General features: G+C 49.1%; 1 protein-coding gene across 4 annotated transcripts in view; it reads right to left on the bottom strand.

Moving 5' to 3' along the window:
• The window catches only part of INTS6 (integrator complex subunit 6), a 53,745-nt gene that overhangs the window by 8,407 nt on the left and 19,167 nt on the right, over positions 1–26,171 (bottom strand). Inside the window, exons 4-14 of one of the 4 annotated variants that reach the window (XM_068165305.1) lie at positions 18,834–18,923; positions 13,649–13,832; positions 12,446–12,571; positions 10,758–10,912; positions 5,565–5,717; positions 5,294–5,426; positions 4,718–4,812; positions 3,708–3,818; positions 1,879–2,094; positions 1,644–1,770; positions 286–428 (exon numbers count right to left, since the gene is read on the bottom strand). In XM_068165305.1, coding sequence (XP_068021406.1) covers positions 286–428; positions 1,644–1,770; positions 1,879–2,094; positions 3,708–3,818; positions 4,718–4,812; positions 5,294–5,426; positions 5,565–5,717; positions 10,758–10,912; positions 12,446–12,571; positions 13,649–13,832; positions 18,834–18,923 — 1,533 coding nt within the window. Of the gene's footprint in view, positions 1–285; positions 429–1,643; positions 2,095–3,707; positions 3,819–4,717; positions 4,813–5,293; positions 5,427–5,564; positions 5,718–10,757; positions 10,913–12,445; positions 12,572–13,648; positions 13,833–18,833; positions 18,924–26,171 lie in introns of all 4 variants that reach the window. The other 3 variants (XM_068165307.1, XM_068165304.1, XM_068165308.1) reach the window with 3 other exon arrangements.

The raw sequence follows: 26,171 nt of genomic DNA, 5'->3' as shown, positions 1-26,171 counted from the left end.
TTATGGGAGAATTTAGGTAAAGAAGACAGGACCAGGTATTAGCTGTAGTACAGCAACAAAAGCATTTCATCTGTAATGCAACTCAGAGCCATACTGCAGGTTTTCTGATCGAGAATACCCTTCATAGGATGCTGGTGACAGAAAACCAGCCCAGATGCCTTTTTGTAAGCAATACTTTTCCAAACCCTTGAAAGCTTCCCCAACACATTGCTCTCTGAATGGCCTAATTAGCAGCACACACACTCCCAACATCACATTCTCAAAAGAGCTCTACAGGTAAGTCACCTTTTTGTCCAGTTTGAAGGGATTGCCAAAGGTATGAAGCCTTCGGGGCTGGTCAGGGTCAAGCTCTCGGAGGGGAGAAGGTATTTGTTTAAGATACTCCTGGTAGTTTCCCATTTGTGCTATAGGTACACTGTGAACTTGATCTGCCATAACAGAAGGGTTTATTAATAAGCAGTACTGCTCACTCTGAGCATTTAGCCAACAGCCACTTCACACCTTCAGTTTTCAGTCATTAGCAAAACAGAGGCACAAGACTCACCGTTACGGCTGCCTAACTGGTATTTATAACATCATGTATTGAGTACAGGAAACCTGCTTAAATGAATCAGTACATGGGTTTGTGTGCATTAGACAAGGGAAATAAGCAGTTAATTGTCATGCATGGATATCAGCTTTCAAAGGTGTTCCATAACCTTTCAACAGGGTAGATGGCTAAAAAAAAAAAAACACTGAGAGTGGGGACAAAAGTAACTAAAACAGAACTACAAACAAGAGAGATTTCAATGAAGAGCTGTGATGCCACACTGCAGGCAGCTGTGACACCACTAGTCAGGAGTTTAGCCACCCAAACCTCAGCTCCTCAGACAAGCCTTTTCCCAAAGCAATGGTGGTTTTTCATCACCAGAATCAACAAAATCTTCAAACTGGCAAGTCCTGGCTCTACAGGCATTACTGATTTAGTTCAAGTTGCCAAGCCTTTGACCAAGCAAAATACACCCTAGCAGAAATACAGTACTCTAACATCTAGTTCTTAAGATGTTTAGCCCCCTCCCCAAAGGGCAACTTCTCTGCATTTTGCATTACATGGTCACTTGGTCACAGCTGTTAATCTGACCTAAGCAGCAGGACTAATACAACAGGAACTTTCACACCCATTGCCCTTCTCATTTCCTCCACTTCATCATCTTCTGATAAATGCCAAAAAGCAGTGCCAGAAGACACAGTAGCAAGCTGCTTCTTGTTGACCTGAAGGGCAAAGGGATCACACTGCCAGCACCCAGGGAGCAAGCTTCATTCTCCACTGCTCACAACCCACTTCTATGGAGGCACAGCACGGCATTCCGAGCAGCCCTGTGGGTTTTCTCAGATACATCGTGAAAAGGACCCAGTGACCAGAGACTCTTCTGTGAAATCCCAAGTCTCCTCCTAGAGGCTCAAGGACAGAGCAGTCACCTGCAGTCCTCTCTACCCCCATCTCTTTTTCCTTCCAACACAATGTTTAACTGAACACCACAAATAAGCAACTTGAAAAGCAGGCAGGCGAGGGGCAGCATCGGACAGCCGCTACGGCTCAGAGCTGCGGCAGCTGCAGTATCAAAGGCACGACGGGGAGAGGGAAAGATAAGCGGTTTGCTAACCTTCGTCTTGGCCCTTGAGGAACTTGCGAGTGCTCTTCAGCAAGTTAGCTCTCATGCGTGTTAACTGATCCAGAAGGTTTCTCCTGGGTATGTCATAAGCATTTCTGAAAGCCTGGGGTTTCAGATCCTGCGGTTGCAGCAAACAGAGGCGCGGTGAGTACCGCGCACGAAACGCTCTCCGGCGTTTCAATGGAGGTGTATTGAAAATAACAACATTACACACAGTGGTGCTTACCTTATTCAGCAAAGCTATTTGGAACCCAGCATACTCCTTCATATTGAGGTCTAGAGGTCTATGAGGAATTTCCCCAGTAATCCCCTGTAGCAGATGTTGAAAATCGTTCCTATGTGCCATAGACAGGTTGTGTGATCTGCTTCTGACCTTAATTCCAGCCTCTTGCGCTACCTTTTTGCCTACAGAGCCAATGACTCTATCGGACTCTATTTTGGCCTTAATTTGAAATAAATAAATAAATGAAATTGACAATATGCTCTTAAAAGGATTAGTCAGACTTATTCATTTTAAATTCCTAGCTAAGAGATTCAACAATGTGCTAACACACTATGACCACCATAACCAGGACGAGTGCTTAAGGAGTGCTCAACACATAACCGCTTAACGCTCGCTACAGTTTGCAATATAGTCAACACTCTGTGCCTAGGTCTTCTGCATAGTTCTCCTCTGCTGCCCATGGTGGTATCTAAGCACCAATATGCATGCAATGCTTTTATTTTCATCAAATGCCATAACTTGACTAGCAAATCTCCAATCTGTCTGCATGCACACAGACTGTTCCCTACAGTAACCACTGAACACTGCAACTCTCAACAGACTGATGCTCCCACAACTCTAGTTGGGATCAGTCACACAATAGTAGCAGCTTTCCCCTCCCTCCCCCCCAAAGCTCTATACAAATATTCATAACATGACTAAATAAGGAATTACATCATAATACCCAATTCTGTTAGGCTAGACAGACCTAGGCCCTGCTATCCTGTTAGATTTGTCCCAAAGTTAAACATGTTCACAAATGACAGCCCTTGGGCAGAGTACCCTGGAACAAAGAGCCAAAATGGTAAATACACCTGCCAAGGCTGCTTTTGCAGTCTCACAGGAATTTATAGACTACTCAAAATTTGAAGATCTACTAAGGATACCAAGTCTTTACTGGCAGTGCCTTTCAGAAAAGCTTGAAGTGCAATTTGCAGTGTGTATCACTACATTTTAGAAGCCTAAGGCATCTTAAGGTTGAGTGGCCAGCTCAGCACACTGAGCAATCTGCCTGTGATTGAACAGGATATACTGGAAACTTCAAGAGGTTTGCCTCCTCAAACAATAATTTATATTCATGTTTGAAGAAAAAGCTGGTCCATAAGAACTCATTAGCTAGGTTATAAGTATTTGCACTACTGCTCCTTGAAGTTTCAGGCCTACTTCATGATCTTAAGCATTACTTTATGATCTTAACAAGAAAGCTTAACATGCACAGCTCAACAAAATGAAGTGGAGGAGCAGGGTAGAAATGCTTTAGCTGCTGCAGGAGACTAGTCAAAGACACAGGCACTATCCCAAACAGTCAGTGAATTCAGGAAGTCCCTTGCCACATCTGTATCCTTATTAGAGACTCTGAATTATGCTAGTTTATGTTAACTGAACTCTTTCCACTCCTTTTCACAAGCCAAATAAAGGACACTCCCTGAGTCAAATGCACAAAGCACAAATCTCTGTGCTCTGGAAGTAGGCTAGAACATCTTTAGTACTGAAGGTAAGACAACATGTTTTCTTTTGGACAAAAGCATGTTACTGCCTGTACAAGTTCAAATGCTTCTTAAAAACACCACTCCATCTGCACCTCTGTATCTATCTTTATAGTACAGCCTATAAACTCTATATTTAACTGTTAAATTTTCTTTCAACTCAGAAAACCAACAATGCCTCTTTAGCTAATTGCATATGGGAAAGGTATTCATTTGATCTTTCTGCCCTCTTTTTCTCCAAAGCTATTCAACTTGATCATCCTGATATCAGAATTAGTTTTCACTGCTCTTTTGCTTCAACATTACCTGCTGACTCAACTTTTTGAGATATGAAATGACACTGTAACTAAGTCCATATTCCACATTGTCAGCTATAAGGTTTGGTGCTCCCATCATCCTCACAGCTTTCTTCAGAGGCTGAAACAAATCACATTGTACAGTCAGATTTAACTTGGCAAGTGCTGTATACATGCTTCAGCTAACTGTATCCATTTCAGACAGAACCCAAGGTCCTCAAAGTCAGAAAAGAAGAAAACCAAAGACTTTCAGGGCAACAGTTTTGTGTTCTTGCTTTAAAGCAATGTCCCCTGCACACAGCATCACTTGTTAACAGAGACAGCATCTCTACACACAAGTCACAGCTGATGAGATTTTCATACCATTCAGGTCTCAAGTCTCCCACAGTACTCCAGCACAACCAGTAGGTATCATCATGCATGTGCTTTAGCTATTCCTCCTATAACTAATACATATTCCACTGCAAACAGGGAACAAGCTAGAATGGTTTAAATCATAACAAAACTGGGCAAATTGAACCAGTGGGTTAACCTGCCTATTTTCCCAGCACAGATGTGAGGGAAAAGCAACACATAAAAGCCCTGGGTTGACACAGACACAAAAGTGAGATAAGAATAGACAAACATAGTACAAAATGCAGCATTACCTTTGTCTATTTCAGAAGCAGCACAGCACAAAGCAGCAGCAAGCAAAGGCAAACCAGCCAAAAGCCCAAGCCAGAAAACTACCCTCCCATCCCAGCAGAAAAGGCAACACCCAAAGAACCAGGACCCCAGGAGCAGCAACCAGAACAGGAAGCCTCCCATGTTACAATCTGAACTGCCAGCCCCATGATAGTTTAGTGGACCCAGCCAGTACTTCCAGTTTTGAAGCTGGCATGACTGCAGCACAGTGTGAAGAGCAGCAGCACAGTATGAAGAGCAGCAGCACATTCAACTCCACTCATGACACACCCCCACAGTGGAGAGATAACCAGTTAAAGACTAACCCAGAAACCTTAACACAGTAAGTCATCTTACCCCAAGATAATAGGGAGGCATTGTCTTCAAATAGCTTTCAAATGATTGCCGCCATTTCAGCGTGGGCTTTGCCTTGTGCACTTTAAACAAATCATCTGAGGGTCACAAAGAGATGCAACAAAACAAGAGGCATGACATCATTTTTCCTAACAACAGAAACTCTCAGAGAAGCTCCTCAATGCTTACACTAATGTATGGATGTTAACATGCATATGACTAAACTGAATACATGCACACGAGATCCGTGGCGCAGCCACGTGATGGAACCCAATCAATGACTTATCAAACCAAAGCAACAAATAAGGTAACAGATCAGGAAAAAAATGGCTCCTACAATAATGAAAGCAGTAAGACCAAAACATATCTGAAAGAAGGATGTTTAAGTCATCTTAAATGGTTAAGAGTGAGTTGTGAAGGTCAGTAAAACAAGTTACAAGTAAACAAGTTAGAGATGAGAAACACACCAGCATTCTACAGCTGTGTGATACCACTGGCACTAACTGCAGCAATCTCTTTAGGTGAGAGCAGTTGTTCAATTGCTTACCCCCCAAGACAACATTGACAAGTGGTATTTACCTAGCAGTGGGAGCAGGACTGGGTAATTGTAAGGCATCACAAACAAATTGACACAATTGAGCGCGGTACTTGCTTTCAAGTAACCAAAGGGGTGGCCAAGCTCACTGTACTTGGCACTGTTGCTCACATACACCTGCAAGGAAACACAGCACACTGTATGCGGAGCCCAGAGCCCCGTGCTGACACCGCACGCCCCGCTCTGCTGAGCGAGCGGCGGCCGGGGCAAGCAGGGCTCCATAAATAGCCCCCGCTCAGCACGCGCTGCACTTGCCTGCCAGCAGGTCTGAGGGGATTTTCTCTCCAGGATAAACTGGGTCAGTGGTGAGGGCTCCAGCTCGTACTTATCAAAGGGCAGTTTGTCAATGACCATGGGCTCACAGTCAGTGCAGGAAAACTTCACCACAGGATGGGATGTGCGGGGGGGCTAAAGAGAAGCAGTGCACTGTTAGCGAGCCTGCACAGCAACACAGTTCAACTGGGCTGTAGCAAATAAAGTAGCATAGGTCCTTTGAAAACACATCTATTTAAAGGAGTATAGTCAATACAGCTTCTATTCTTATTGCTAATGTGGCCTAAGCAATGAATGTTGTTAGCACAGTCTTAGAACCCGAATAGAATGAACCAGGCTGGAAGAGACCTTCTTCAAGATCACCGTGTCCAACCTATCATCCAACACCACCCAACCAACTAACCCATGGCACCAAGCACCCCAGCAAGTCTCCTCCTGAACACCTCCAGGGATGGTGACTCCACCACCTCCCCAGGCAGCCCATTCCAATGGGCAATCACTCTCTCTGTGTAGAACTTCCTCCTAACCTCCAGCCTAAACCTCCCCTGGCACAGCTTGAGACTGTGTCTTCTTGTTCTGGTGCTGGCTGCCTGGGAGAAGAGACCAACCTCTGCCTGTCTACAACCTCCCTTCAGGGAGCTGTAGAGAGCAAGAAGGTCTCCCCTGAGTCACCTCCAGGCTAAGCAACCCCAGCTCCCTCAGCCTCTCCTCACAGGGCTGTGTTCCAAGCCCCTCACCAACTTTGTTGCCCTTCTCTGGACACCTTCCAGCAAGTCAACCTCCTTCCTAAACTGAGGGGCCCAGAACTGGACACAGGACTCAAGGTGTGGCCTAAGCAGTGCAGTGTCCAGGGGCAGAATGACCTCCCTGCTCCTGCTGGCCACACTCTTCCTGATGCAGGCCAGGATGCCATTGGCCCTCTTGGCTGCCTGGGCACACTGCAGGCTCATGTTCAGCTTACCATCAACCAGCACCCCCAGGTCCCTCTCTGCCTGGCTGCTAAGGACTCTTATTCCCTAAATAAGTGTCACTTGTTTTAACTAGCACGTCTAAAACAGGATGAAAGCAAAACTCTTTGCACACACACAAAATGCTCTGCAAATGGAAGTGAATCCCAGCAGAATAGAATAGAATTAACCAGGTTGGAAAAGACATCAGAGATCAAGTCCAACCTATCACCCAGCACCATCTGATCAACTAAACCATGGCACCAAGTGCCTCAGCCAGGCTCTTCCTAAACACCTCCAGGGATGGTGACTCCACCACCTGCCTGGGCAGCACATTCCAAAGGCCAACTCAGCCTAAACTTCCCCCGGCACAGCTTGAGACTGTGTCCTCTTGTTCTGGTGCTGGGTGCCTGGGAGAAGAGCCCAACCCCCACCTGGCTACAACCTCCCTTCAGACAGTTGTTCATGCTGTTAGCACAGTCTTAAAACCTGAAGGAGTCTTATTTCCCAAATGAGTGTCACTTGTTCCACCTGGTAAGCTTGGAACAGTATGAAAGTAAAGCTCTCTGCATATACACAAAACACTTTGCACATGGAAATAGATCCCAGTAGGGGGAAAAACAAACACCCAAATCTTCCATGCTGCTCTGGGGCATGCCCATTTGAATCCCCCACAGGAGCAGGGACTGGAATTTTGCATTTGACTTCCTCCAGCACTTTTCCTTCATGGCAAATATAAGAGTTAGAAAACTCCAACTGAATTGTGACCAAGAGCAGCAGGAATTCAGAAACCCCCCAAGCTCTAGAAGAACAGACATTTTACCCAGGTGAGAGTATTTCAATTCAAGCAATTAACATGTTCAGATTGTGCTTTTCCAAGCACAGGGAAAAGGCCTTGAGTTCCAAATTCAAGTTAAAAACACGTTTGAAATCTGCTGAAAGGGAAGGCTGATTTTCTTTCTTTGGTGAGGAGACTTGGGACCTGCATTTCAGGAGAGGAATATAAACTTTTATACTTACCCTGAGCCTTCCCCAAGGCCACTAAAACATGGGAAAGAGCTCCAAAGGGAAGCCTCCCTTCTAAAGAGAGTAAGTGAAGAAGGTACCTAACAAATCTGAACTAGAGAGACACAGGGTTTCTTGAACCTACCTACAACTTCACCTTCAAAGTCATTTTTCTACATATATAAGCTCCAGCTTCTTCCTTTTAGGATGAACCACCCAAATGTTATCTGTCCACAGAGCTGGTCTTGCCTCAAGTGTCTCACAGTATCAGTCAGGGTTGGAAGGGACCACAAGGATCAGCTAGTTCCAATCCCCCTGCCATGGGCAGGGACACCCCACACTACATCAGCCTGGCCACAGCCTCATCCAGCCTGGCCTTAAACACCTCCAGGGACAGGGCCCCAACCACCTCCCTGGACAACCCATTCCAGGGCTTCACCACTCTCATGGGGAAGAACTTCCTCCTCACCTCCAGCCTGAATCTCCCCACCTCCTGCTTCATTCCTCTCCACTCTGAGGAAGGCAAACTGCCCAAGTGCACCCAAAACAGGAGGCCCACCCAATTGCAGGCAGCATGACTCTCTTCCCAGATGCCTCCAATCAGGGGTTGTGGTGGCATGTTTTTAACAACTCCTACAGCAGTTATACTGGGGGTGGGGGGGAAAAGGCTGCAAAAGACATTGGGTGTTACATCTTGCAAAGTCAAATAACCCTTGGCTGGAGAGCAGAACTATTTTTACCCCAGTGCAGAGGGAGCAGCCATTTACATGCTGATCTGCCAACATAATTAGCAGTATTTCATATGCACTTGAAGCCTTGATAGCATCATTGCCTACAGCACACAAAGTTGTTGGGACAGGACCATTTGAGACACTGCCACTATGGATCAGGTAACAGGGAGAAAGACAAAAAAAATCTAACTATGAACCCTGCAGTACAAAGAGTTACAACAAATGCTAAGGTCTGACACTGTTTTCAGGAGGAAAACAAAACCTTGGAACCACTATCAGCAAGCTTAGCTCCCCAGCATTGCACAAGAAGGCTCAGTGTGTAACAGGAACTGAGCTGCACAGGCAATATCCAGTGCCTCATGCACTTATCAGAGCTATAAATGCTCCTGAGAGCAATTGTTTCTTCCTGCCATTTGGGCAAGTCAGCCTCATGCTTTTAGCAGATTTAGTTCAACAGCTCTACTTGGCATGAGCTGCTTCAGCAATCTCAACCCAGATCTGCAGGAGCAGACAAGCTGTACCACTCCATACAGTGCATGAAAGCAGGTATGCCACAGGCAGTTGTTGGAAGCAGCTTTGTCATACCCAGCACACAATAACATTTTGGGTATTAAATGGCTTTAGAACATCCTTCACTGAATGGGATACCAGCAAGATCAAGCTTGTAAACACAGCTGAGTTTCCATGCTTGTGCTACTCCTCAGCAACCTGTATTTCAAAGGACTTTACAGAGTTTGCAAAGGAGATAAAGTTTATGAGAAGTGCAATAAGTTTGCCAGTCAGCACACTCAATAAAAATCATCCTGAAAGGCAGGGCAGTCATGCACCCTCAGGAGGTTCAGCAAGAGCAAGGGCAGGGTCCTGCAGCTGGGTGGAGGCAATCCCAGGCACAAATCCAGGCTGGGCAGGGACTGGCTGGAAAGCAGCCCTGAGGAGAGAGCCTTGGGGGTGCTGGGGGAGGAGAAGCTCACCAGGAGCTCTCAGTGTGCACTTGCAGCCCAGAAAGCCAAGCAGATCCTGGGCTGCAGCAGGAGAAGTGTGGCCAGCAGGGCAAGGGAGGTGATTCTCCCCCTCTGCTCAGCTCTGGGGAGACCCCACCTGGAGTCCTGCCTCCAGTTCTGGAGCCCCTATTGCAAGAGGGATCTGGAGGTGCTGGAAGGTGTCCAGAGCAGGGCCAGGAGGATGAGCAGAGGGCTGGAGCACCTCTCCTGTGAGGACAGACTGAAGGAGCTGGGGCTGTTCAGTCTGGAGAAGAGAAGGCTCCCAGGTGACCTCATTGTGGCCTTCCAGGATCTGCAGGGGGCTCCAGGAAGGCTGGGGAGGGACTGCTCAGGATCTCAGGCAGTGCTAGGACTAGGGGGAATGGAATGAAGCTGGAGGTGGGGAGATTGAGGCTGAAGGTGAGGAGGAAGTTCTTCCCCAGGAGAGTGGTGAAGCCCTGGAATGGGCTGTCCAGGGAGGTGGTTGGGGCCCTGTCCCTGGAGGTGTTTAAGGCCAGGCTGGATGAGGCTGTGGCCAGGCTGATCTAGTGTGGGGTGTCCCTGCCCATGGCAGGGGGGTTGGAACCAGATGATCCTTGTTGTCCCTTCCACCCCTGACTGATACTGTGATACTATGAACTGCTTTCTTTCCTCTTTAATGAGCTTTAAAGACCAGCAAAACTATTAAAACCCATTTTCTTATACTAAGAATTAGCTCTCACACCAAAAAGGCAATGTCCTATCACAATCACAGAATCACTCTGGGTGAAGACCCTTAGGATTGAGCCCAAACATTACCTAACTGTACCAGCTCTGGTGCTGAACCACATCCCTCAGCACCACACCTCTGCATCTTTGAAACCCCTCCAGGGCAGGGGATTCAGCCACCTCTGTGCAGAGCCTTTCCCAGTGTTTGAGGAGCCTTTCCGGGGAGAGGTTTCTTCCAGTATCCCATCTCTTTCTCCAGGCTAAACAACAAAATTAATTCTGTGTGTAGTACTTAACAAAACAAGGTGAGTCTCTCTGTGCCTGAGAAAATGTGAAGGCATAGCTAAACTGCACAAGAACAGAGGGAGTTACTTCCAGCTGCTAGAATGGAGACAGAACTATCACAAGAACTCACAACTGGGATAATTATTCTATCTCCTATTAGCACCATGTGCAAGGCAATAATGCTCACTAGTCTGTTATCCCAGTGTTTCCTTCTATCTGGTTTGGTGTTGGAGCAGTTCACAAAGAAACCCCACATGCATGTATCCAGACAATGAACCAGCCTGTTACAGGCAGTGCTGCTGAGTCACTGACAAGCAAAACCCCTTAGCATTGTTTGCTCATCAGTAATTCACCTGAGGTAACTCAGCCTGGGTTTATATATGCCATGCCTGCCTCAGTCACACTGCTTTCACAGCAGCTACAGTGAGCATGGACCTGATGCTATAAACCAGTGAACAGGAAAGCCTGGACTGTTCCCTCATGAGCAAAGCCTTTGCTTTAGCAAATTCCAGTACATACCAGTGTTGGAGAATTTTGATCTGGCCAGAAGGACTCAGGAACAGGCCAATGACCTATAGGAACCCCAGTTTTAGGGTTTGGCCTGACATAAATAAGTTTGTGACAGCTGTGCCAAGGTTGGGGTCCAAAGGGTCTAGATATTTCCACCTGTCCATCTAGGGAAGAAGAAGGCTTTGAGTCAGAACAGTGTTGCAAGGCAAAACAGTATTACACAACTACTGTCAAGAGTTTAAGAACTACACCCCTGGGGAAGCTCTTCCTGCACTTCTCATTTCTAAGAACAGCAGAGAGTTGTCAGTAAGCACTCCTGCAGAACCCCAGAAACCAGGAGAAACTGAACACTGAGCACTCACAGGAGCAGAGCTGAGAAAGCCAACTACCTGGAGCTCTTCATCAGTTTTTCTCCTTCCATCCTTACCACCAAATAACCTTCAATCCTCCATCCATTAAGAAGTAACAAGAAGATTGATACAAACAGAACTAATGGAATGTGCTGCCCAGGGAGGTGGTGCAGTCCCCATCCCTGGAGGTGTTCAAGAGGGGATTGGATGTGGCACTTGGTGCCATGGTTTAGTCATGAGGCCTGTGGTGACAGCTTGGACTGGATGATCTTTGAGGTCTCTTCCACCCTTGGTGGTACTGTGAGACTGCTGGACTAACTTTTTGTTCTAGCAAAGCAGGATTAAAATCCCACCAATACCTGCCAGTAGCATCCTAAGAGGGGCCTGGTTAAGCCTTGGAGAACAAGAATGAATGCTGCACAGCTAGATTTGCTGCCTGAACACAGCCATTCTACTACCTTAAGCAGAAAGGGCTAAGGGTATCAACCCAAAGTATTTCCTTACCAAGCTGTTAACATCTCCAGCTGGCTGGAAACTACTGCTTAAACCACATGAACACATTTAACTGTGCTCAACACCAGTAACTGCATTGCAGACTACCAAATGCAGAGGTTTCACACATCTTCTGGCAGCTACAGCCAGCACTTTGAAGCACAACAGCATTTCAGACACAGCAGGGCCTTTAGGTGATAATGTCTTTTGAACTGCAGTGGCTTGCCTTGTGTTTGGGCAACTATTATATTATCATAGAATCAATAAGGTTGGAAGAGACCTCAGAGATAATCAAGTCCAACCTGTCACCCAACACCTCATGACTAACTAAACCATGGCTTCAAGTGCCACATCCAGTCCCCTCTTGAACACCTCCAGGGATGGTGACTCCACCACCTCCCTGGGCAGCACATTCCAATGGCCAATCTCTCTTGCTGGGAAGAACCTCTTCCTAACCTCCAGCCTAAACCTCCCCTGGCACAGCTTGAGACTGTGTCCTCTTGTTCTGGTGCTGGCTGCCTGGGAGAAGAGACCAACCCCCACCTGGCTACAACCTCCCTTCAGGGAGTTGTAGAGAGCAAGAAGGTCTCCCCTGAGCCTCCTCTTCTCCAGGCTAAGCAACCCCAGCTCCCTCAGCCTCTCCTCACAGGGCTGTGCTCAGGATCTCTCCCCAGCCTCACTGCCCTTCTCTGGACACATTTAAGCATCTCAATGTCCTTCTTCAACTGAGGGGCCCAGAACTGGACACAGGACTCAAGGTGTGGCCTAACCAGTGCTGAGTATGAGGTTCACTTCATGCTATCACTACTCCCATGCCAGTCATATGATCCCAAGGTGTAAAGAACTCTTCAGTACCATCAATGGGTGAGGGATCTGGGCCAGCTTTCTCAAAATTGATGACCACTCCACTCTGCACTTTTTGCACCAGTGACTCCAGACACTGATTCAGCATTCTTGGAGAGCACACACAGTAGGAGCGACCTAGAATGAAAAGGTCAAGGTTAAGGGTGCTCCATGGTCATTCCAACTGGGATCATCCAAAACTGTTCACCTGCCACAGACCCATCTGTGCCCAGAGCACTGCTTTAGAGCTTCCACAGAACACTTCCTCTGTGTTCAAGCAGCAACAGTTACACACACAACTCATTGGAAACGTTTGGCTTTCAGCCCCTTCATCACTTTAACTCAAATTCTTCCTTGCATTCATGGAAAATGGGCTCCCCCTTGTGACAGACATCAACACTCAGCTGTCCACAAACTCCAAACACTGCTGGTACAGCCTACACCAGGCAGAAAGCAGAGGAATCAAATCCTTTCAGAGTTCTCCATCCCTCTGCTTGCTAGCACATCCCCTCCAAGGCTTCAGAATGATCTGTTTGGGTATGGGATGTAATCCAAAGCTTTCACAAACAAATCATACAATCAATTCCTGACTTTGATCTGGAATGGAATTCCTAAGAGATTGGGAATAGCAATTTGGATGGAGGGAAAAGTATCAGTGCTGCCAAACTCTGCATTCCACACTGCAGGAATTCTGCCTTGCCTTCTGCATGCTCTGGAGAGGAAAAAAGAAGAGAAACACACACCCCCCACACAAAACCAAACCAAACCAAACCAACAGAAAACCAGAAACAAAATGAAACCAAACCAAAACACCCCAACATAAACAAAAAAGCCCAACCAAACCAACCACCAAACCTCCCCAAGCCAACACATTTCCTTCAGTTTCAGCACCTGGTGCTCAGAGTGTGTCAGGGAGGTAGCAAAACTGAACTGCAGAATAGATTTAGTTCTTAAGACTTCTAACTGCAATACCAAGGTGCACAGAGCAAAGTTCTCTCCTCAAACTGCTGGAGAAGGCAGACTCATGCTCTTCCACAACCTGTCTGGAGTTGTGATGCCATAAGTGCCTGCCAGCCAGCTGCCTTGGAACTCTGAGTGACTGCAGACCATGTAAGAACAAACACTTATTTAACCACATACCTGATTAATGGAGCTAAACTGGGTTAATGCTCCTTTTCCCATGTGGGGACTAACAGAGGGAAGCAGGGCACTCACCTCCTGTCACTTCACACATGGGTGTGATTGCAGAGTCATCCACCGGCACCCCGCTCATCTGCTCCGACTCGGGCGCCGTAATGCCAGGCAGCCGCAGAACCAACGCAAACAGCCTCTGATCCCACCGGAAGGGCTCCTTGGTCAGCTCACTCCCAGGCAGAGGGGAATTCAGGGGCAAATGCAGCTGGAAAGCAATTTCAGCCTGTGAATATGCATCTTTTTAAAGCAGTAAAAGTCAGGTTACAGAGTGGTGACAATCCACTCTAGGTAAGCAGGCCAGCAACCTCTCTGTAGATACTCAGCTCAGGTAGATGGCCAGCAAGACACCATCTTATAATCAAGGCTGCAAACATTTCAAGGCAACACAATGCATGGAGTTGAGCTACAAAGCCAAGTGGGAACAACCCATCCTTACAACTGATTTAACCTTCAGAATCAATACAGTATTTTCAGAACTTCAGCAGTGAAAACTGTTGCCCTGCAGCTGTGCTCCTTTGGTCAGACCATTTTCGGCAGCACAGGCCCACCTTCAGCCCACCCTGCTCCTTGGGTCTCCAGGAGACAAAGCACAAGTGACTAAGAAAGTAATGTTAATGCAAGACTCAGGCAAAAAAACTGTGGATATACTGACAGAATAGAATAAACCAGCTTGGAAGAGACCTGCAAGATCATCACATCCAACGCGTCACCCAACACCACCTAATCAACTAACCCATGGCACCAAGCACCCTATCAATCTCCTCCTGAACACCTCCAGTGATGGTGACTCCACCACCTCCCCAGGCAGCACATTCCAATGGGCAATCACTCTCTCTGTGTAGAACTTCTTCCTAATCTCCACCCTAAACCTCCCCTGGCACAGCTTGAGACTGTGTCCTCTTGTTCTGGTTGCCTAGGAGAAGAGACCAACCCCCACCTGGCTACAACCTCCCTTCAGGTAGTTGTACAGAGCAAGAAGGTCTCCCCTGAGTCTCCTCTTCTCCAGGCTAAGCAACCCCAGCTCCCTCAGCCTCTCCTCACAGGGCTGTGTTCCAAGCCCCTCACCAACTTCCTTGCCCTTCTCTGGACTCGCTCCAGCAAGTCAACCTCCTTCCTAACCTGAGGGGCCCAGAACTGGACACAGGACTCAAGGTGTGGCCTAACCAGTGCAGTGTCCAGGGGCAGAATGACCTCCCTGCTCCTGCTGGCCACACTCTTCCTGATGCAGGCCAGGATGCCATTGGCCCTCCTGGCTGCCTGGGCACACTGCAGGCTCATGTTCAGCCTACCATCAACCAGCACCCCCAGAATCTGGCCAACATGCCATGTTGATCACAGAAGTGATGCTGACACTCTTCAGTGCACCAGCCCTGGGACAGGGCTGAAAATCCTAACTTGTCCTGGAGGAGATGGTAACTGTGTACACTGCATCATTTCTGTCTTCAGTCTGCAGAACCACAGCCAGCAGAGACTTACAGGAGTAGTCCTGAATGGGTAAGGCTGTATCTGCAAAATGCATATGGATTCCACAAAGGAAGAGGACAGCTGAAGGATTCAGCAAGAGCTCTGGAACAAGGTTTAAGCTTGGCTGCCTCACACTAGGGCAAAGGACAGTGTTCCCATAGTGATAAAGCTGATTTCATGGGTGAGAATGCAAAGGTTCATCTGAATGACAAAGCTTGAGGAAAGCTTGCCTGCAGGTTCCATGCTGGCTTCACAAAATCCCAGAGCTCTGTCAGCTCTCCTCTACACAAGTTTTAAAAGGACTAGCCCTGTGAGGAGAGGCTGAGGGAGCTGGGGCTGCTTAGCCTGGAGAAGAGGAGGCTCAGGGGAGACCTCCTTGCTCTCTACAGCTACCTGAAGGGAGGTTGTAGCCAGGTGGGGGTTGGACTCTTCTCCCAGGCAGCCAGCACCAGAACAAGAGGACACAGTCTCAGGCTGCACCAGGGGAGGTTCAGGCTGGAGGTTAGGAAGAAGTTCTACACAGAGAGAGTGATTGCCCATTGGGATGGGCTGCCTGGGGAGGTGGTGGAGTCACCATCCCTGGAGGTGTTCAGGAGGAGACTTGCTGGGGTGCTTGGTGCCATGGGTTAGTTGTTTAGGTGGTGTTGGATTGGTTGATGGGTTGGACACGAAGATCTTGAAGGTCTCTTCCAACCTGGTTTTTCATTATTATTATAAAAATACACTGCCTTAGTCCAGCAAACCTTTACACAGGGAGCAAAGCACTGTGGTCACAGCCAGTGGGATAGGAGCACTTCCAACACTAACTCTCCAAAGCCTCTCCAAAATCAAACCCAAAGAACAAGAGGCATTTGAAAGTGACCCAAAAGTTTTCTCCTTGAAAAGCAGCACCAGGCTTTTGCATCTCCAGAGCTGTGTCACTCTGTGAGCTCTCATTTTCACATCAGAAACTGGGAAGGATGCTCCAGCTACACCAATTGCAAGTCCAAATAGGGGACATGTTGACAAAAGCAAAGGATCACTCCTGGAACACAGAACAGCCCTTGGATGCTTTGGAAATGAAGGATGGAAGTAAAAACTGTTCCTTCCACTACAGCTATAACAAAACACCTGAAGAAAATTGGTGCTGGGTATGAAATATATCACCCTGTAGCTGCATATGGCAGGGCAGTTCAAGAAACCTGCCTTTTGTCCTGCAGGAAGGAAGAGCAGGGGTCACCTTCAGTGCCTTCAGAAGGCAGCACCTTCATAATGCCTTGAGAAATTAGCACATTTAGAATAAACTTTATTAGAATAAACCAAACCAGGTTGGAAGAGACCTTCAAGATCATCGTGTCCAACCCATCAACCAATCCAACCCACCCAAACAGCTAACCCATGGCACCAAGCACCCCGTCAAGTCTCCTTCTGAACACCTTCAATGACGGCGACTCCACCACCTCCCCGGGCAACCCGTTCCATAGCGCAATCACTCTTTCTGTATAGAACTTCTTCCTAACATCCAACCTGAACCTCCCCTGGCGCAGCTTGAGACTGTGTCCTCTTGTTCTGGTACTGGGTGCCTGGGAGAAGAGACCATCATCCGCCTGTCTACAACCTCCCTTCAGGTAGTTGTAGAGAGTGATAAGGTCACCCCTAAGTCTCCTCTTCTCCAGGCTAAGCAGCCCCAGCTCCCTCAGCCTCTCCTCATAGGGCTTGTGTTCCAAACCCCTCACCAACTTTGTTGCTCTTCTCTGGACTCGTTCCAGCAAGTCAACATCCTTCCTAAACTGAGGGGCCCAGAACTGGACACAGTACTCGAGGTGTGGCCTAACCAGTGCAGTGTACAGGGGCAGAATGACCTCCCTGCTCCTGCTGGCCACACTGTTCTTGATGCAGGCCAGGATGCCATTGGCCCTCTTGGCTGCCTGGGCACACTGCAGGCTCATGTTAAGCCTACCATCAACCAGCACCCCCAGATCCCTCTCTGCCTGGCTGCTCTCTAGCCACTCTGACCCCAGCCTGTAGCACTGCATGGGGTTGTTGTGGCCAATGTGCAGAACCCGGCATTTGGATGTGTTAAATCTCATGCCGTTGGATTCTGCCCATCTGTCCAGCCTGTCCAGGTCTCTCTGCAGAGCCTCTCTACCCTCCAGCAGATCAACTCTTGCCCCCAGCTTGGTGTCGTCAGCAAATTTACTGATGATGGACTCGATGCCCTCATCCAGATCATCAATAAAGATGTTAAAGAGCACAGGGCCCAGCACTGATCCTTGGGGCACACCACTAGTGACTGGTTGCCAGCTGGATGTGGCACCATTCACCACCACTCTCTGGGCTCGGCCCTCCAGCCAGTTCCTAACCCATCGCAGTGTGCTCCCGTCCAAGCCATGGGCTGACAGCTTGGCCAGCAGTTTGCTATGGGGGACGGTGTACTGTAAGAATGCAATACAGGAATAGAGCACTGGGAGCAATGCTAACGTATGTGAAAAGCCATGAGCCCTCTGGACAGAAACAGCAAAGTGAGAGAAACAGCAATGGGACCAACAGCTGCACTGCATGCTTCTGGCATCAGTGATATGGTGCTGAATGGTGCCACAGCCAGCCAGGCACCAGTGGGGTGCCCCAGGGAGCAGTGCTGGGCCCTGTGCTCTTTAACATCTTCATTGATGATCTGGATGGGGGGATGGAGTCAGTCATCAGCAAGTTTGCAGATGACACCAAGTTAGGAGCAGATGTTGGTCAGTTAGAGGGCGGAAGGGCTCTGCAGAGGGACCTCGACTGACTGGACAAATGGGCAGAGTCCAGCAGGATAGCATTCAACAAGTCCAAGTGCCAGGGGCTGCACTTTGGCCACAGCAACCCCAGGCAGTGCTACAGGCTGGGGTCAGAGTGGCTGAGAGCAGCCAGGCAGAGAGGAACCTGGGGGTGCTGATTGACAGCCACCTGAGTATGAGCCAGCAGTGTGCCCAGGGGGCCAAGAAGGCCAATGGCATCCTGGCCTGCATCAGGAACAGTGTGGCCAGCAGGAGCAGGGAAGTCATTGTGCCCCTGGACTCTTGCTTTGGTTAGGCCACACCTTGAGTCCTGTGTCCAGTTCTGGGCTCCTCAGTTTAGGAAGAACATTGAGACACTTGAAGGTGTCCAGAGAAGGGCAACAAGGCTGGGGAGAGGCCTTGAGCACAGCCCTGTGAGGAGAGGCTGAGGGAGCTGGGGTTGCTTAGCCTGCAGAAGAGGAGGCTCAGGGGAGACCTCATTGCCCTCTACAACTACCTGAAGGGAGGCTGTAGCCAGGTGGGGGTTGGTCTCGTCTCCCAGGCCAGCAGCACCAGAACAAGAGGACACAGTCTCAAGCTGTACCAGGGGAGGTTTAGGCTGGAGGTGAGGAGAAAGTTCTTCCCAGCAAGAGAGATTGCCCACTGGAATGTGCTGCCCAGGGAGGTGGTGGAGTCCCCATCCCTGGAGGTGTTCAAGAGGGGATTGGATGTGGCACTTGGTGCCATGGTCTGGTCATGTGGTCTGTGGTGACAGGTTGGACTCAATCCTCAAGGTCTCTTCCAGTCTTAGCAATACTGTGACATGGAAGAAGCAACCTGGACTTCTGCAGTCCCAGTGCACAAAATCACTGCAAACTGAGAGGCAAGCCATGCAAGCCTAAGCTGTGAATGAACACACTTCTGAGCAGTCCTTTATGCTCCTACTGCAGGCAGCATCCCAACACAACATTCAGTGCACATCAGTGCAAACAGAGGTCAGAGCTTACCTCTTCCTGTATCCCACTGGTAGTAGTTAATTTACTTCCATCAGTGACTGTGATGATTATTGCTGGCTCCAGGAAGAAAGGGTTTCGACCCTAAGGGGGAAAAGCAATTCCATTTACAGTGTTGTCATAAATTGTGAGCTTCTGCTCAGTCATTACACTGACACCACAGCCACCAACACAACAGGGAGGCTCAAGGTGCTTATCCTGCTGTACTGCACAGTGCTGGGGCTTTAGGGGTCTTTCTGCAGGTACCCCATGTGAAGCCAGGCACTCAGCAGATCTCTGTTCAATACATGTACACAGAAACGGGGCAGAAAGTTACTGCAGGACTTGGAGAGTGATAGACACTGCAAAACCAGCAGCTGCTCAGAGGAGCAACTGAAACCAGAGATGCTGCCAGCTCCCCCTCTCCCAAGGCTGATTTTCTGCATGATTTAATTACTGTGTGACCAGCTAAAGCATTTGCATAGCTCTTCACCATGAGGTGGTGGAACACTGGAAGAGGTTGCTCAGGGAGGTGGCTGAGGCTCCATCTCTGGAGAGATTCAAAGTGAGGCATGACAGAGCTCTGGACACCTGATCTAGTGGAGGATGGCACTGGGGGTTGGACAAACCAGATGGCCTTGGGAGGGCCCTTCCAATCCCAACCACTCTATGATTGTACCTTGTGACCACAAGCCCTGGGTTAAGAACTAACACTATGCATTAAGGAACACTGACCTGACTAGAACCAGCTACAGCCTGAGCAAAGCAGCTCAGCCACACAGGCAAGATTGCAGAAGCAAACAACCACAAGCTAAACTTTTGAATACAAACCATTTCAGACAGAAACACATGCAAGGCAAGACAGCCTGTGATCCCACCAAGATACTCAACTAGCCTCACTGTAACAAAAACCCCCTTGGTTTGCTATTGGCAGTGCCTTTCACTACTGCCAGCATGCTAGAAGCTTCTGCTCCTGAAAGAAAGGATCCAAAAGTATGGGATAGAAGAGAGAAGATAGAAAAAACCAGGTTGGAAGAGACCTTCAAGATCATCCTGTCCAACCCATCAACCAATCCAACACCACCTAAACAACTAACCCATGGCACCAAGCACCCCAGCAAGTCTCCTCCTGAACACCTCCAGGGATGGGGACTCCACCACCTCCCCAGGCAGCCCATTCCAATGGGCAATCACTCTCTCTGTCTAGAACTTCCTCCTAACCTCCAGCCTAAACCTCCCCTGGCACAGCCTGAGACTGTGTCCTCTTGTTCTGGTGCTGGCTGCCTGGGAGAAGAGACCAACCCCCACCTGTCTACAACCTCCCTTCAGGAAGTTGTAGAGAGCAAGGAGGTCTCCCCTGAGTCTCCTCTTCTCCAGGCTAAGCAGCCCCAGCCCCCTCAGCCTCTCCTCACAGGGCTGTGTTCCAAACCCCTCACCAACAGCCAGCACCAGAACAAGAGGACACAGTCTCAGGCTGCCCCAGGGGAGGTTTAGGCTGGAGGTTAGGAAGAAGTTCTACACAGAGAGAGTGATTGCCCATTGGAATGGGCTGCCTGGGGACCTGGTGGAGTCACCATCCCTGGAGGTGCTCAGGAGGAGACTTGCTGGGGTGCTTGGTGCCATGGGTTAGTTGTTTAGGTGGTGCTGGATTGGTTGATGGGTTGGATGTGATGATCTTGAAGGTCTCTTCCAACCTGGTCTATTCCATTCCAAAGAGACACTAATCCAATTACTGTCTCTTGCTGTTCCTTTAGCAATATGCTACTCAAATAAACCACTGTGAACTTACACAGCTCATAAATATCCCATTCTTCAAAGCACACAGCAACATCACTGCCTGTGAATGGACAGGGAATCATTTCAGCCCAGCCCCATGATTGCAGCCATGCAGTGAGCCAGTGAGGGCCGGAGCACACGCCACCAGCTCTCTGGCAGCCTACAGCTATGTGCTGAAACGCACTGGCAAGCAGCACAGGATGCCAAGGTGTAAAGAAAGAAGTCTGTTTACAACATACTCTGGCAACTGACTGATCACTGTGAGGTTCTGCTGCCTGCAAAAGCAAAAATAATCCAGCAGCTCATTTCAGCCTCAGCTTACCATCCCACAGGGGAAAGGGAGAGACAGAAAGTGTGGAATCCCAAGTTCTTAAGTGTGAGTAGGGAACAGATCAACCTGGCCTCACTACCAACACCTTGGGAAACACACAGGCACTGCTCACAGCTTAAGCCAGCATCATACAAGCCCAGTCTAACAAGCACACAACGACACTTCTGTTACCTGCTTCCAGACAGATCAGAACCACAGAGAGCACTGAACAAACACTCTGGAGGCTGGTAACTCGACTGCTCTGTTTAACCTGTGGCAGCTTGTGTCCCACTTTGCCAACCAGGCCACAGCACACTGAGGAGCAGCTTCAAATTCTCAAGTCTGGTTGTCCAAAAGATTTGCTTATGAAGTATTCTGAACAAGCTACACACTACTGATTTCTTATAGCTGGAAATTCAGTGGCAACTAGCTCCCCTGAGGAGTTCAGCTGACTGCCTGAGGTAGGCAAAGGGGCTCACTGGGTATCTCTTTTACTCTGAAGAGCTGCTGGAGTAATTTGAGTGTGAATTCTTGGCAGGAACAGACTTTTCCCTCTGAAGGTGCAGTGGTGAAAAAAGTACTAAGGAAGCAGCACCTAAGTTCTTAATAACTGATCATCCTGCTTGACTGCTAAGTATTATGATGAGGTACAACAGGGTTGGTTCTCTCATTCAGCCACAATTGGCAGCTCCAAGGCTATAGATGCACCAAGAAGAAGAAAAAAGGTCTCACATAACTCTGTTTAGAAGTTAACCAAAACCCAGCATGGATACCAGGGCAAGCTGGCAAGCTTGCTTGTGCCCCTTTAGCTTAGCAAGGGATTCAAAGCCTTCAAACCAACTGGTACACAACAGGCATCCTCTCTAATGGTTTGACAGCTTCAGGACCTTATTGCTCTCTACAACTACCTGAAGGGAGGTTGTAGACAGGCAGTGGTTGGTCTCTTCTCCCAGGCACCCAGCACCAGAACAAGAGGACACAGTCTCAGGCTGTGCCAGGGGAGGTTCAGGCTGGAGGTGAGGAAGAAGTTCTACACAGAGAGAGTGATTGCCCATTGGGATGGGCTGCCTGGGGAGGTGGTGGAGTCACCATCCCTGGAGGTGTTCAGGAGGAGACTTGATGGGGTGCTGGGTGCCATGGGTTAGTTGATTAGGTGGTGGTGGATGATAGGTTGGACACTGTGATCTTGAAGGTCTCTCCCAACCTGATTTATTCTATTCTAGTCTATGACCATTTGTTCCAAGTCACAAAGCAGCTCAGTTACAGTGGTTGCCATTTCTTGTCCCCAGCTGAAGCCTTTCTGTGCTCAGAACAAACACGCTGGGAGCACCACTGAGCTCTGCACCGCTCACAGCAGGTCCCAGCGAGAGGCACAGCCAGCTCACCCCAGCTTGCATGGTGCTCCGAGGCAGCCTCAGTTCAAGCCAGAAGACCATGCCATTAGCAAGAGAAAGGGCTGCCTCCTGAAGGCTATCCAAACTAATGAGTCACTGTTGTCAGAAACTACATTGAATAAGGTTTCAGCAGGATTGATCAATACACTCTCACACCTATTCCCTCCTAAGGATCCAGGCAAAGCAATTTAAGAGCAACTGCGATCTTTAGAAGTGCAAGTACTCAGCATTACCCATGCAGCAACAGAAAACTGATTGAAGCCTGCTGTTATCCCCACAGACATTTCAATATCGGCTCCAGGGGCAGCAGTCTTGGGAAAAATCAAGGAATAGCTGAGGCAAAAAAAGGACCCCAAAAAATTGCCAAGTCAGAGACTAACAATGACATGTTCAGAGTAGTATCAGTCAGGGTTGAAAGGGACCACAAGGATCAGCCAGTTCCAACCCCCCTGCCATGGGCAGGGACACCCCACACTACATCAGCCTGGCCACAGCCTCAGCCAGCCTGGCCTTAAACACCTCCAGGGATGGGCCCCAACCACCTCCCTGCACAACCCAGTCCAGGGCTTCACCACTCTCATGGGGAAGAACTTCCTCCTCCCCTCCAGCCTCAATCTCCCCACCTCCAGCTTCATTCCATTCCCCCTAGTCCTAGCACTCCCTGAGATCCTGAGAAGTCCCTCCCCAGCCTTCCTGTAGCCCCCTTCAGATCCTGGAAGGCCACAATTACAGTGTCACAGTATCACTAAGGTTGGAAGAGACCTCGAGGATCGAGTCCAACCTGTCACCACAGACCTCATGACCAGACCATGGCACCAAGTGCCACATCCAATCCCCTCTTGAACACCTCCAGGGATGGTGACTCCACCACCTCCCTGGGCAGCACATTTCAATGGTGAACAACACTCTCAGTGAAGAACTTTTTCCTCCCCTCCAGCCTAAACTTCCCCTGGCACAGCTTGAGACTGTGTCCTCTTGCTCTGGTGCTGGCTGCCTGGGAGAAGAGACCAACCCCCACCTGGCTACAACCTCCCTTCAGGGAGTTGCAGAGAGCAATGAGGTCACCCCTGAGCCTCCTCTTCTCCAGGCTAAGCAACCCCAGCTCCCTCAGCCTCTCCTCACAGGGCTGTGCTCAAGGCCTCTCCCCAGCTTTGTTGCCCTTCTGTGGGCACCTTCAAGTGTCTCAACATCTTTCCTAAACTGAGAGGCCCAGAACTGGACACAGGACTCAAGGTGTGGCCTAACCAGTGCTGAGTCCAGGGGCACAATGACTTCCCTGCTCCTGCTGGCCACACTCTTCCTGATGCAGGCCAGGATGCCATTGGCCTTCTTGGCCACCTGGGCACACTGCTGGCTCATATTCAGGTGGCTGTCGATCAGCACCCCCAGGTCCCTCTCTGCCTGGCTGCTCTCAGCCACTCTGATCCCAGCCTGTAGCTCTGCATGGGGTTGCTGTGGCCAAAGTGCAGCCCCTGGCACTTGGACTTGTTGAATGCCATCCTGTTGCACTCTGCCCATCTGTCCAGCCTGTCAAGGTCCCTCTGCAGAGCCCTTCTGCCCTCTAACTGACTAACATCTGCTCCTAACTTGGTGTCATCTGCAAACTTGCTGATGACTGACTTGACCCCCCTCCTCCAGATCATCAATGAAGATGTGAAAGAGCACAGGGCCCAGCACTGCTCCCTGGGGCACACCACTGGTGCCTGGCTGCCAGCTGGCTGTGGCACCATTCACCACCACTCTCCTCTAACACTTGCACTCCCCATCCATCACACATTCTATGATCTCAGCAGAGCCTTTGCATTTTCAGAAGCACCAAACCCAGCTGCCAGTGAATTTAGTCACCTGACCCAGTAATACAGAAGGGCACTACCAGTTCTTTCCCTTTGGTCAGGGCTTTTGGGACTTTCAAAGGTCATGACTTTCATCAAGGCTCATGAGGATCTGTGAGCAACCATTGTTCAAAAACAATAGTTCCAAAGGACATCTAAGAGTCAGACTGATGGCCAAAGTACCAGCTTTAAAGCAATTCCTTTAATAGACTGGTAACAGCTTAAATACCAAACACTGAGCTGGAGTTTCAAACTCAAACAGCTGGGCCAAATCCATCAGAGTTTTCACTCACTTAGGAACATCAGATATGCCTTAATAAAACCATTAAAGGCCTGAAACATTAATTTAACACTTACAGGAGTCTCTCCCCTTCACTGCTCAAGGCAGCACAAGATCAGTCAAGTACTCAGAGGTATTTAAGAGCTGCTCTGTGCTCTGACAGCCAGCTACAGCAGCGTGGCAGCTTCTTGCTTCTCCTGCCTGCATTTCCAGCAACTGTTTTCTAGTCTCAATATTGCTGGGGAGGGGTCTGGAGCACAGCCCTGTGAGGAGAGGCTGAGGCAGCTGGGGTTGCTTAGCCTGGAGCAGAGGAGGCTCAGGGGAGACCTTCCTGCTCTCTACAACTCCCTGAAGGGAGGTTGCAGCCAGCACCGGAACAAGAGGACACAGTCTCAAGCTGTGCCAGGGGAGGTTTAGGCTGGAGGTTAGGAAGAAGTTCTTCCCAGAGAGAGATTGGTCATTGGGATGTGCTGCCCTGGGAGGTGGTGGAGTCACCATCCCTGGAGGTGTTTAGGAAGAGCCTGGCTGAGGCACTTGGTGCCATGGTTTAGTTGATCAGATGGTGCTGGGTGATAGCTTGGACTGGATGATCCCAAGGTCTTTTCCCAGCTGGTTAATTCTATTCTATGACCCCTGCAGAAGGGATCAATACAGCTGTGAAGACCTACAGACTCAACTCTATTTCATGCATTTCCACAGTTGTTTGCCATGTCAGAGTTGACTCTGCTGGCATCAGAGTTGGTATTTCAGTTAATTCATAGTTGGCAACAGAACTCCCTCCAAGAAGTCCTTCACTTTGCAGGCACAGATGACCAGGCAGGTGTTACCTGCTGAGGGATCAGCACTCAGGAATGAATGCACTCTCCACTTCACTGGAGTACTGAATTCTTCCCTCCTGCCTGAGAAGCAGCAAAATGTCTTTGAACAGGAACTCTCCCAGATGAAGCTATGCTGCATACATAGCACCTAATTAATATGTTGCACAAGCCTACTATGAAACTCTGATCTCCCAGAACACAGGAACACACTGGGGGGTGGGGGGGAACAGCAAGAATGGCAATTGGACTCTGCCAGAACAGTTATGATACATCTGACTTCTCACAGGAGATGGTACACAAGAGCTCCAAGAGTCTGTGGCCAGACTATACAGTATGGCACCTTCAAACTAACTCATGGTGTTACCCAAGAGACTGGGCAGACAGGATAAAACCTGCTCTGAAATGTTGCTGGTTATGGTTGGTTTAGAAGAGAAATGGACCCCCCATGAACAGGAACCACTGGAGTGGCAGAGAGGTTTCTGTAATTTCAGCTTGAGGGAGAACTGAAGAACATCCTGGAATTCTGTATGGGGTTAAGATCTCTGAGAACAGAACAAACCAGACCAGGTTGGAAGAGACCTTCAAGATCATGTCCAACCTATCACCCAACACCATCTAATCAACTAACCCATGGCACCAAGCACCCCAGCAAGTCTCCTCCTGAACACCTCCAGGGATGGTGACTCCACCACCTCCCCAGGCAGCCCATTCCAATGGGCAATCACTCTCTCTGTGTAGAACTTCCTCCTAACCTCCAGCCTAAACCTCCCCTGGTGCAGCCTGAGACTGTGTCCTCTTGTTCTGGTGCTGGCTGCCTGGGAGAAGAGACCAACCTCTGCCTGGCTACAACCTCCCTTCAGGGAGCTGTAGAGAGGAAGAAGGTCTCCCCTGAGTCTCCTCTTCTGCAGGCTAAGCAACCCCAGCTCCCTCAGCCTCTCCTCAC

The sequence above is a fragment of the Melanerpes formicivorus genome, unplaced genomic scaffold (assembly GCF_026170545.1).
Source record: "Melanerpes formicivorus ecotype bairdi unplaced genomic scaffold, bMelFor1.0.p_v2 SCAF_87, whole genome shotgun sequence".
Taxonomy (NCBI): domain Eukaryota; kingdom Metazoa; phylum Chordata; class Aves; order Piciformes; family Picidae; genus Melanerpes; species Melanerpes formicivorus.
Note: the sequence above shows the minus strand (reverse complement) of the source record. Positions and strands in the feature narration are given on the sequence as shown.